The following is a 12,413-nucleotide window of genomic DNA, read 5'->3' as shown; positions in this document are numbered from 1 at the left end:
CCAGACTGCATGTGGCTCTTCCAGAGCAGGGGGGTTAGGCTGTGGACGGTCTCTAGTTGGTGGCCCAGGCGGCTCCAGGAGGGCAGATTTGTGGCCTGAGACCTGGGTGCTCCTTGGTGGGAAGCTGCTCCCTGTCTGTCCAGTCCAGAGTCTGAGAAGGCACAGGCCTGTGTAGAGCGCTCAGCATGGCCAGGAGGCTGGTGTTCAGACAAGTAAGGGGCCCTTGGCTGGAATTCCCAGGTGGGTCCCCAGTCTCTCACGAATACGAGGGCCTCGCTGAGCCTAATGTTTGTGCAAAGTGTGGTTCACACAGAGCTGTCGCCTCCTCCTGGGAGCCTGGACTCTTCCCCAGGACCAGCAGGGGGCGCCTGTGACCAGCCCCAATAACCCTGGGCACTGTGTCTCTGTCCTCACATGTGTTGTCACAACTGGTGGCGGGGAATGAAGCGTGTCCTGTGTGGCTCCATGGGGAGGGGGCTCTGGGAGCTCATGCCTGGACCCTAACCTCTCTCCGTAGGCCTCTTCCCTTCTGTGTGCTCATCACGTTTCTCTGTCACGGATTCAGCTGTACATGCGGCCTCGGTTGAGTAATGAGAGTCCTCCCAGCAAGCCTGGGAGTGGTCTTGGGGACTCCAACAGTCACCAAGTGCCCCTGGGGCCACAGGTATTGTTTCTGTCGTATCATTCTTTGGAAGTGGGCAGGACGTCAATCAAGAAAAGTGACAGCAACACTTAAAGCAGAGTCTTGTCTCCAGCACAGATGACCATCTGGTGGGAGACCAACATGGCTGGAAAAAGATGGGTCTTGATGAGGCTGCAGACTAATCTTAAACAGTGCGGATAGTTTAGAGGATGCCCAGGGACAGAGTCCCTTGACCCCTGACTGCTCTGGGCTGCACGCTGCTGTACTGTTCCCAGGAGCAGCCTGGACATCTGTTGGCAAGCACAGTAACTGGATGGGAATTTCCTCCGCTGGAGCTGTGTTTACTCTGCAGGCCCTAGAATCCAGGGCCGAGGCCACCCCTCCCCAGGATGCTACCAGTCAGTCCCCCTTCCTCACTCTCTCATCGTTTAGCACTGTCTGCCTGCCCAACCTGATCCCGGGTGGCCTGGTGTCTGAGACCCTGTATGGGTCATTAAAGTGGTGATTTCGATAGCTATTTTGAATGAGTTGTGTTTGTCATTAATTTGTAATAATTGGGCATAAGAAGTTTATGTGCCTAGGTTAAGGTTTGAACGTATCATTCGCCTGTTTTTTTCTCCTCTCAGAGAGGTCTATGTGACTCAGGCTGGAGGAGCTCTGCGTGACCGGCTGGTCTCCAGGTAGCGAGTCTGTCTCACTCCCTTGCAGGAGATACAGCCTCCAGGTTTTTAGGGTGTCTCTGCTCTTTTGGAACACTTACCCCTTGTCTGGCATCCCTGTGAGGAAGTACTGCAGGAATGAGCCCAGGCTGAGAGTAGCTGGGCCCTGTGTGGACCACCAGGTGCCATGTGGACACAGGAGGCACACACCTACCCCTCAGGTGGGCAGGGCCAGTGGGCAACCATAGGGGAGCTGCAAGGAGGAAAGGAGGCCGGCCTGAGCTCTTACCTGAACGTGAATGTGTCCACACTTTTGTCCACATCGGTGGACTGGTCCTCTTGGGCCTCAGGGTGGCGGATGGACAGACGGACACTGCTGACAGTGGCATGACGTATCCTATGTAGAGCCCACTGCACGGAGATGGCGTTGGCTGTCACATTGGTGACCTCAAGGCCTTCAACAGGGCGGGGTCCTGGGAGACAAAGGGTTGCTTAGCTTTGCCAGTACCTCCTTACTGGAAGGAGGGAGCTCAAAACAACAGAAGAGGCTCAAGAAGGTGCTGGGCGGGGCAGGGGGGGTGGTCACAGAAAGGCGCCGAGTAAGGCAGCAGCCAGCCTGGACTTGCTAAATGCATCCCTCAGCCACAGTGGGAACTCCGTCAGGTGGACCTGCCCCAGGCTCCTGCCCTGGCAGGGCTGCGAAGGGCCAGCCAGCTCCACCAGAGGCCAGCGGGTGGGCGCAGGGCCCCTCCTGACACTCCCTTGTCTTTCCTCTGGCTGATGTTTTGGTCGCACTGATGTAATCATTGGGGTGGTGCTGGGGCCTATCGGTGATAGAAGCTAGGAGAGTCCTCTGACCCAGAGAAGGGGCTGGGTGCAGGCCAAACCCTAGACCAGGGGAGCGGAGGGGGTGCTGCAGCAGCAGTCCAGTGGGCAGTGGTCCTCCCACCCACCCTGCTATCCTGGTGGAGACCCCATTCTAATGAGAAGGGGAGGCCATCTTCCTCCCAGATGCCTTTTCTGGGCAGACCCCTTCTCGAGGAGCCTTGAAAGTGCTTCCTCCTAAAGCCAAGTTCAGGATGATCCCTATTCTCCCTTGGACCCCCAGGACTCCCATGCTGCCACATGCTCAGGGCCCTGCTGTCCTTCCCCACAACACACCTATCCTGACTCCCATCTGTCCCTCAGTGCCCTGTGAGGGCTGGCACACTGCCCCAGGATGCCTTTCTTCTCCCTTCCCTGGGACCTTGCCTCCCAACACCTGGTGTGGTGGGAGCTCAGCACTGCCCAGGGCTGCACCCCCCCACCCCTCCAGTCCACCTCCTTCCCCCAGCACTCCTTCCCCTGGCTGCACCCCCCTCCCCAGTGCTCTACACCATCCCTAGTGGCTCCCACCCACCCGTCCCACTGCCCTTCCCCATGAGAGCCCCTCCTCTCCACACGCCTCCACCAGCCTGGCTCCATAACCCTGCCAGTCTCTGTCAGCCTGTCTCTGCCTGGCCTGTGTCTGGGGTGGGCCACGCTGGGGCGGACTCACGCGTGCGGGTAAGCAGCACCAGGGGCCTGCTGATGTCGTTCCTATTGTTGGCGTGGCGCTTGACCGAGAAGATGGAGATGTTGTAGGCCCTGCCGGCCCCCAGGGCTCGGAGCTGGTGGGAGGAGCGGCTCTGGTCCACGAAGTCGGTGCGGCGGAAGGAGCCGTCAGCGGAGGCGTAGGTTACCGCATACCCATCCAGCATCTGCCTGGCAGCCTGGCCTTCGGGTGGGTGCCAGGAGATGGTGACCCCACTTTCCTCCACTTGGTCCACCTTGAGGGCCGTTGGTGGGAAGAGCTCTTCAGGGTTTCGGTCAAGAACAAGGGAAGGGGGGCAGTCAGCTGTCGGCCATCAAAGCCCCGGACCCCAAGCAGGTGCCCAGCCTGGTGACTGTGGGGCCTGGCTACCCTGGGGCAGATGTGGGCACTGCTGGCAGGGAAGCCACTCCTGGCACCTGCAGGGGATGCTTTCATTTTGGTTTCTGGCTATTGCTCCTGCAATAGGCTCCTGCACACACATGACCGCACTTAAGCCTCCTGGAGGGTCTCATGCGCACACGTGACTATTAATGCCACCTTTGACTTATGTGCCCCTCCCTACTTCCCTGGTAGACCCTGGGAAGCAGCTGTTGAGACGCTCTGCTCTGGGGTGGAGGGGGAGCCTTGACACTTTGGCATGTCCTTTGGGGTGTCTACTGCCCCCTGAGTGAGGAATAGAGGCCCTACCACCTCATTCTGGTGCCCTCATGCCTCACCTTTGGCGCAGTCCTTGCCTGTGTAGCCCACTTTGCAGGTACAGCTGTGGGACCCATTGCTGGCCAGGCAGTAGCCACGACCCCCACAGGGGCTGGAGAAACAGGGATCACTCACTGGAGGAGGGGGAAAAGCAGCATTGAGCTCTGGGGTGTCGCCAGGCCCCTCACTAGCCTGGGCCTTGCTCTTGTGGGACTTGGTTGTTCCTGTGTGGGTGTGTTTTTGGTGGAGATGAGGGTACTATCAGGCAGTGGGGGGTGGGAATAGGAGAAGGGACACTCCAGGATGTGGGGTCAGGGTTCATCAGAGGCTGGGCAGGTGTGGCCTTCTGACTCTGAGCCAGGCCATCTTTCCACCACCCCCAGCCAAGGTGCCCTGGCAGGCAGTGACTTGTGGTGGGGTGAGCACAGCGCTAGCCCTTCCATGGCCTCCCTCTGCACTGCAGCTGTGGCTGCCCTTGTGGACTTGAGTCCCCACCCAGGGCAGGTTCCCAGCATGACCACAGAAAATACTTGCAAACAAGCAGCAAGTCCCTGATCACTGTCTCAGCTGCTTCCCTGCCTCTGGGCCCCGGTCTACCCCAGGCCTGTTCACCAACAGTCCCCATTGTGCTTGTCCCTAGGCAGGGTCCTGTGTCTGCAGTCCTGTCACAGACCTTGTCCCTGGAAGCCCCGTCCACCCTGCACAGCTAAGTGCTGCCAGCCAGGCCCAGTGGGGGCTGGGGACACGCCCATAAGCAGGTCAGCCTCCCCCACGGACACATCTGTTCTAGGAGAGTGGTGTGACAGCAAGTGGAGGGAATGCAGATGAGACAACCCCAGAGGGCAGGGAGTGCTGGGGGCACGACCCGTCAGAAGTCAGGGAATGCCTGATCTGGGAGAGACATGTCCCAGGGGGAGTCTATTCCTGGTGTAGGAATGGGGGGTGCCCAGACCCTGGGCTGGAAAGGGACAGCAGGGGAAGTGGGAGAGCTTGGAAGGAGCCGGAGGAGGAGCGTCCGGGCCATGCCCCACCTGTCTCACAGTGGTAGCCGAAGAAACCCTCTGGGCAGACACACAGGTAGGCCCCGCCACCGTTCTTGCACTGGCCTCCGTGCTGGCAGGGGCTGGAGTCGCAGGCATCCACCTCTGGAGAACACCCAAAGAGTGGGCCCGAGCGGCAAAGGGGTGTCTGGGGGAGGGAGGAGAGGACAGCGGGAAGAAGGGAAAGGGCGGCGTGGACGAGCCGGGGGTGGAAGTCTCTCTCATCCTTGGTGGGTGCCCAGCTCTCCCTTCACCCCTAGAATCCTGCCTGCCAGGGAATCTGTCCAGCAGGGCCAGGGTGGCTGCCCCCTCCCCTCTGCTCTCTTGAGTGGCCCAGGGTCTGGGCTTTCAGAAAGCAGTTTTGCCTGGGTATCTGGGGCATCACAAGTGTGGGTGAGGGCCTGGGCACACAGGGGACCCACCCAAGCATAGCCCCTACCTGTCTCGCAGTGGACTCCAGTGAAGCCTGCGGGGCACTGGCACACAAAGGCTCCTGGGAGGTCCCTACAGGAGCCTCCGTTTCTGCAAGGCTGCGCCTGGCACTCATCTGTCTCTGCAAAGACAGGACATGGGGCTGCATGAGCCTACATGGCCCCACATGGTCTTATATGGGCTTACATGGGCCTACATGGACTTACATAACCTCCACGGTTCCGTGTTCAGCCTGAGGCTTCTGCCTCACCTGCCGTCTCCACTGCGTGCCCCACAAAACCCCCACCCCAAGCTACTCCCAAATTTATTGCCCAGGCTAGACATCCTGGGCCTGGCCTTGCCTGGGTGGTGTCACTATCTCAAGGATTAGAGCCCCACACAGGTGTAAGGGGTGCAGAGCTCATCCAGCAGGGCACCTGGCAGGCCCCCACTCCCTCCACCAGCTTGGAGCACTGGCCAGGTATCAGGGCTGTGACCTACCCTCTCTGAACCCCATCTTATCTACCCCTGAAGCCAGTCTACAGGAACAGAAGAAGGCAGTCAGTGTTTCTTAGCCAAGCTCCCAATCTCCCCAGGTATGTGGAGGCAGAGCTGGCAGGGGCCAGAGTGTGTAGCCAGCCAGACACCAGCCAGGGTGAAGAGGGGTCAGGGCAGGCCATGGCCAGGCTGCTGGAGCTGCTGCCCATGGTGAGGGCCAGGCTGTCTTACCCAGCTCACAGTGGGCTCCTTCATGCCCTGGGCTGCAGATGCACAGGTACCCGGCGACTCGATCCTGGCAGGAGCCCCCATGCAGGCATGGCTGGGATCTGCACTCGTCAATTTCTGGGAGAAGGGAGTACCCAGGTGCACGGGTGCCAGGAGAGATCCAAGAATAAAGCAATGTTGCCGTCATTAGAGGTAATGGCTTGAAGCCAAATTAAGATGGATATAAATGAGTTTTGTTCTGAGGAGACACCGTGGGACTCAATTTCCCAGCTCAGGTGGACAGGCCCAATCTTGCCAATTCAGTTAATAACAATCATGTATGAAAACAATGCAATGGGGTTGAGTCCTTCGTTTTAAAATGTTCACCCTGTGTGCCTCTTAAACTGGGAGTTGTGCTACTGAATTCAAAATGTTCAATTTAGAAAAGTTTAATTTGAATGCTTAACAACATGTGAGTAAATAGATGGTAATGATATAATGACTCCTGGAGCTGCACTCAACCTGGGCACTAGAATGCTGAGGGGCTCATCAGGTCATGTGCACATCCCCACCCCATGTGACATGAATTTCTGTGGCTTTCATTTCTGTGCCTGTTTAAATTTAAATTTTTATGAGTTGCCTAACCAATACTATACATGGCTTTGCTTTTGCTATTTATGAACTTTATCAATAGTATATGTACTCTTCTCTGTCCACGCTACGTTAATAAGACATCTCCATGTTGCTGTGGTTCTCTGTGGGATCCTCCTTTTCACTGCTGTATAATATTCCACAGTGTGATTATACTGTTCTTTACCCATCCTTGTTTGGTGCACACTTGGGTTGGTCCTACACTTCTTACTATTGCAAAACAAGTGTTTCTGTGTCTGCTTCCCCATCTACTGCTTGTGGATGTGCACCAAGAAGTGGAGTTGCTGGGATACAGCTTATATGAACAGTCAGCTCGATGGGCAGATTACCAAGTGGTATTCAAAGTGCTTAAACAATTCACACTTCCTCCAGCAGTTTTCTCACAAATCCTGTGGTCCACATCCTCACCAACACATAGGCCTCTTCAACCCAGAAGTTTGGCCAACTGCACGCATCTCGGCATGCTTTTGATTGGCATATGGGTGGTTGCTGCATTCTTTGCATTCATTGGTTTTGTGTACCTCCTTCTCCATGAAATGCCTGTTTGTGAGTTTTGCTGATTTTCCTGTTGGGTTGATTATTCTTTTCTTATTGATTCATAGAGTTCTTCATATATTCTTGAAACCAGTTTGTACCTTATATTTCACTTTCTTCTTTAAGTTCCTAATTTTTATTCAGTCAATTTGTCCATTTTTCCCCTTTTATAGTTAGTGCTTTATTTTTCTGGCTTATGGCATCTTTTCTTACCCCAAGGCCAAAAAAATATTTACCTATATTTCCCACATAAATATACACTGAGTGGCCAGATTATTATGATCTCTGAATGCATAATAATCTGGCCACTCAGTGTATATCCTATATAATAAAAGGCTAATATGCAAATTGTTCCCTCGACCAGGAGTTTGACCAGCAGGCAGGCCGGCCAACCGCCCATGTCCCCTCCCCCTGGCCAGGCTGGACCCCACCCATGCACGAATTCATGCAGCGGGCCTCTAATATATATATATATATATATATATATATATATATATATATATATATATATATATATATATATATATATATATATATATAGAGTGGCCAGATTATTATGCATTCAGAGATCATAATAATCTGGCCACTCAGTGTATATAGTTAAAAAAAATTTTAATCCTTAATCCATCTGGAATTGATTGTTGTGTATGGTGAGAAGTGGGAAACCAATGTAATATTTCTCAAAGTGCATGAAAATTTTATTTCAGCTGTGGTGAAGATTTTCTCATCCTTTTTAAAGAAGTTTATAGTCTAAGCCGAGATGGTTCAGTGGATAGAGCGTAGGCCTGTAGACTAAAAGGTCCAGGTTGTGGGCTCAATACCCAGTAGGGGAGTGTGCAGGAGGCAGCCAATCAAAGATTCTCTCTCATCATTGATCTTTCTCTCTCTCTCTCCCCCTTCTTCTCTGAAATCAATAAAAATATATTAAAAAAAACAAAGTTTATAATTTTGGCCTTTATATGTATGTTATAATGAATTTCACATATAAAAATGTATCATGATGTTGATACCATTTTACATCATTTTGTTTCACTTCATTTCCCACGTGTTCACTGCTAGAATATGAAAATATAACTGGTTCTGTATGTTGACTCTGAATCCTGTGACCTAGTTGAATTCACTTATTAGTTCTATAGCTTCTTTTGTAGAATTGCCTTAGCATTTTCTGTGTTCACTATTGTGCCATCTTCACTGCTTCCTTTCCAGTAGATATACCCTTAGTTCCTCTTGTCCATGGCCCTGTTTGTGGTCTCTAGGATCACATTGGGAGGAGTTGGTGAGATGGACACCTTTGCCTCAATACTGATTATGGCAGGAAGCCAGTCATCATTAAGTATATTATTAGCTGTTGAGTTTTTCATGGGTTCCCTTCATCAGGTTGAAGAAATGCTCTTCTACTCTTAGTTTATTAAGTATTTAATAATAGTTGAATTTTGTCAAATGATTTTTCTGCCTCTATTGAGATGATCATATGGTTTCCTCCTTTATCTCCTAATATGGTGTATTACATTGACTGATTTCCAGATGTTAAACCAGCCTGTGCTCTTGAGATAAATCCTCACTGGGTCATGATGTGTTTTGCTTTTTACGTAGTACTGGGTTTAATTTAGTAACATTGTTAGGATTTTTGTATGTATGTCATGAGAATGTTATCTGTAATTCACTTTTTGTAATGTCTCTGTCTTGTTTTGGTATCACAAAAATACTGGTCTCATAAAATAAGTAGAGAAATACTCCTTCCCCCTGTGTTTTCTAAAAGAGCTTGTATAGAGTATAATTCCTTTCTTAGATGCTTGATAAAATTCACCAGTGTTATGAAAATCTGGTCCTAATATTTTCTTTGCAGGAAGGTTTTTCATTCCAAATAAAATTTAATAGATATAGGGATATTCATATTTTCTAGTTTTCCTTCTGCCAGTTCTGGTAATTTGTGTCTTTCAAGGTATTCATCCATTTCATCTAGGTTGTAGGATATATTGGCCTAAAGTGACAATACCCCCTGTTGTCCTTTAAACATTGGTAGGGTCATTAGTGATGTCTCTTCTTTCATTCTAATATTGCCAATTTTTCTTTATTTTTCTTGATCAGTCTAGATAGAGGTTATCTATTTCATTGACTTTTTCAAGGAACCAGATTTTGGTTTCATTGATTTTTCTCTGTATATATGTTTTTTATAATTAAATTCTCTAAATGTTTATTTATTTATATACTAGAGGCCCGATGCATGAAATTCGTGCAAGGGGCTCAGCCCTCACAGTCTGGAAGGTTGTTGGGCTGTCCGGTCTAATTAGCATATTATGCTTTTATTATTATAGATTTTTTATTTTCTGAATGTTTTTGATATATAAAAATGCAACTAATTTTATTATAATAACCCATATCCACTAAATATATTGTATTTCCTATCATTTTTGAGTAGTTTGTCTGTAGATTAAACACAACTGTATCATCTAAAAATACTGACATTTTTACATCCTCCTTTAGCCTTTTCATGACATTAATTTTTTTCTTTATTGCATTGGCTAGTACAGTGGTCGGCAAACTGCGGCTCGCGAGCCACATGTGGCTCTTTGGCCCCTTGAGTGTGGCTCTTCCACAAAATACCACATGCGGGCGCACACATACAGTGCGATTGAAACTTCGTGGCCCATGCGCAGAAGTCGGTTTTCAGCTCTCAAAAGAAATTTCAATCGTTGTACTGTTGATATTTGGCTCTGTTGACTAATGAGTTTGCCGACCACTGGGCTAGTATAACCAATATAAGTCTGGTTAGACTTAGTGACAATGGGCATCCTTGTCTTATTTCCAGTTTTAAGGGGTATGTTTCTCTATTTAGGATAATGTTTATTCTAGGTTTTGAGAAGTGGCATAAGTAAAATCACCTCAGATGCTAATTTTCTTCCCCTGTTGGTGGCTCAGCCTGTCCAGTCAATTTAGCAGAAGAACTGCTTTTGAATTCCAGATTAACCTCCTGTATAACAAGGATCAGGTACATGCCCTGGAGTGAGAATTGAACCCTTGGCTCTTTGGTGTGCAGGCTGACACTAACCACTGAGAACACTGGCCAGGACTCATTACTATTTTTGAGATGGTTGTACTTCTCAGGGGTCTTTGCTGAGTGCTCACATTCCCCAGAACACTGACTCTTCCCCTGACAGCACATTGGGGAGGCGGACGAGGTGTCTCTAGCCAGTACCCTCCAGCTGGGGGCTAGGAAGGACCGAATGGAGTAAAGGAAAGCTGCCCGAGGCATGGCGGTGCCCACCTGTCTTCCAGAGCTCTTCACCTGAGCTCGGTGCACAGGTGGGCTTTGCGGGACATTTGGGAGATAGAAATGCGTATGAGCCCCACCCATCTCTGGATGCCGTCACTGTCCCTACACTAATTTGTCTTTGTTTCATGAAAAATGAGTAAACATCACACAGATTTTCTGATGAACAGTTTGGAATGCTTTGGTTTAGTGCAATACACCTGCAGTTGTGTTAGCAGCCCCGTGACCCCAAGGGCATCATCAAAGGGTACCCTGCCTGCAGACCACGCATCAGCACTGTGGGAGCCTGCACGATGTCCCCTAGAGCAGCACGCCTCAACATGTGGGGGCCTCCAGGGCTTGGTCAGTGTGGGGTCTGATTCCACAGGTCTGGGGAGGGCCTAGAGCAGGAGGTGCGGCCTGAATCTGACCTGTCTCTTTAGGACTCTGCCCTTGGGCTCCCATCAGCTGCCCCATCTGCAGAGTCTGGGCTGCTCTGAGGACAGGGAGCCCTTAGTGGATGGTCAGGAGTGGAACTGCACTGGCCATCCCCACCATCGCCACTGGGCTACGTACTGCCTCACTTCTTCTGAAGGAGAACAAAGGGAGGAGGGGCAGAGTGGGTCAGAACTGCACACCTGGGCTCCTCCATGAAGGCATGGGCCTCACTGGCTCTGCCCACCCACCTGCCCCACCCCAGAGGGCCCACAGATCACCATGGCACTGGGGAGGCTCACTCCAGATGCCTTGCAGCTGGCAGACGTGGATGGAATTGGGGGTGCTCAGAGCCTTGGTCCCAGAGTACCATGCTATTGAGCCTAGCCGTGTGCCGTTGAAGCGCCATATGGCATGCATGACCTCCTCGAGGGTGCAGTCCACCTCTGCAAGGACACAGCAGCCCTTCTGCACAGGAGGGCACCTGCCCAGCCCCACTACTCTGCCCACCAGGCCACAGAGCTCAGAACTCCTGCTCCCCACACAGCCTGCCTTGACCTCCAGGATGGGCTGCCCAGAGGTTTCCTTCCTTCTTCCCCTCTGTTCCCTCCACCCCTGCACACTGTCCTCTGCTCTTCCAGGATTAGGAAGAACTCCTTTGCCCCCACCCCAGTCCCCCGGCCTTCTCACCCGCCTGGCATCGGCGTCCTGTGTACCCAGCTCGGCAGCGGCAGGAGAAATCTGTGCCCAGGTCCTCGCAGGTACCCCCATTCACACAGGGGCTCCGGAAGCAGGGGGAGGGGGCTGCAAGGTCACAGGGGCCACTATCACCCATCACTTCCCCCCCACTGGCTTCTGGGCTGCACAGAGATGTCCCCTCTGTGCCGTTCTTCCTAACCCCACCCCCACCACCCCCGCCTGGGCCAGCCATGAGGGGTGTGTTTTCTGTCTCTAGCTGGCCTGCATCCACCTTACCTATCTCACAGTGCCGCCCAGAGAAGCCTGGGGGACAGTCACACTTGTATTTGCCGATGTAGTGGAAGCAGGTGCCACCATTGTGACAGGGGCCGGAGGCGCACGAGTCTGGCTTCCCTGGGAGCAGAGGGCACTGTTGGGGTCAGGTGTCATATACCCACCACCTCTGCCCCTTCCCTGGTCCCCAGATGTCCCAAAGCAGACGTGGTGGTGGGTCGGGGGTCCTGGTTCCCACCCCCATTCCTAGCCGAACCCAGGCAGCAGGGGCCGCACCGATCTCACAGTGCCTCCCGGTGAAGCGGTAAGGGCAGTTGCACTGGTACTCGCCACCTGCTTCCTTGCAGGTGCCCCCGTTCCGGCAGGGCCCTGAGCTGCACAGGCGTGGCCGGGCTGTGGAAGGAAGAGAGCGAGAGGGAGGCAGGTAAACAAGGGCTCACAACACCCCCACCCATGTCTTCTCAGTCCTCAGGCCCTTGTGGGCCCTGCAGGCCCTGGCCTGCTTCTCAGCCCCACAGGCCTGGCAGCAGGAGGGGCCAAGCCAGTCTAGTCTGTAGATCCCCTCTCTCAGGACCTCTGCCCCAGGCCCTTCAAACTGCATGGAGGGGACCATCCAGGGTGGGTGCTGGTCAGTAGTTAGGGAAGAATAGTTACATTCTCAAGTGGCTGTGTTGTTGACATTCTCCAAGTTGGATTAGATTTAACAAAATCCTAATGAATGTCCTTCAAATCAATGATTCTAAAAGCTATTTGAAAAAACGCTGAGCAGGAAACGAAGCCTATTCTGAGGAAAGCAGTGATGACCAGAGGCCACAGACCAGATCCAGGAACCCCTGAACCATTG

General features: G+C 52.2%; 1 protein-coding gene across 3 annotated transcripts in view; it reads right to left on the bottom strand.

The window, feature by feature from the left end:
* Positions 1–12,413, bottom strand: part of SNED1 (sushi, nidogen and EGF like domains 1) — a 53,815-nt gene that overhangs the window by 13,006 nt on the left and 28,396 nt on the right. For all 3 annotated transcript variants that reach the window (XM_080668026.1, XM_080668027.1, XM_080668028.1), the window contains exons 13-21: positions 11,846–11,962; positions 11,573–11,689; positions 11,288–11,401; positions 5,752–5,865; positions 5,051–5,164; positions 4,603–4,716; positions 3,592–3,705; positions 2,840–3,136; positions 1,592–1,775 (exon numbers count right to left, since the gene is read on the bottom strand). In XM_080668026.1, coding sequence (XP_080524152.1) covers positions 1,592–1,775; positions 2,840–3,136; positions 3,592–3,705; positions 4,603–4,716; positions 5,051–5,164; positions 5,752–5,865; positions 11,288–11,401; positions 11,573–11,689; positions 11,846–11,962 — 1,285 coding nt within the window. The remainder of the gene's footprint in view (positions 1–1,591; positions 1,776–2,839; positions 3,137–3,591; positions 3,706–4,602; positions 4,717–5,050; positions 5,165–5,751; positions 5,866–11,287; positions 11,402–11,572; positions 11,690–11,845; positions 11,963–12,413) is intronic.

Source organism: Plecotus auritus (assembly GCF_963455305.1).
Source record: "Plecotus auritus genome assembly, chromosome: 5".
NCBI classification, from domain to species: domain Eukaryota; kingdom Metazoa; phylum Chordata; class Mammalia; order Chiroptera; family Vespertilionidae; genus Plecotus; species Plecotus auritus.
Note: the sequence above shows the minus strand (reverse complement) of the source record. Positions and strands in the feature narration are given on the sequence as shown.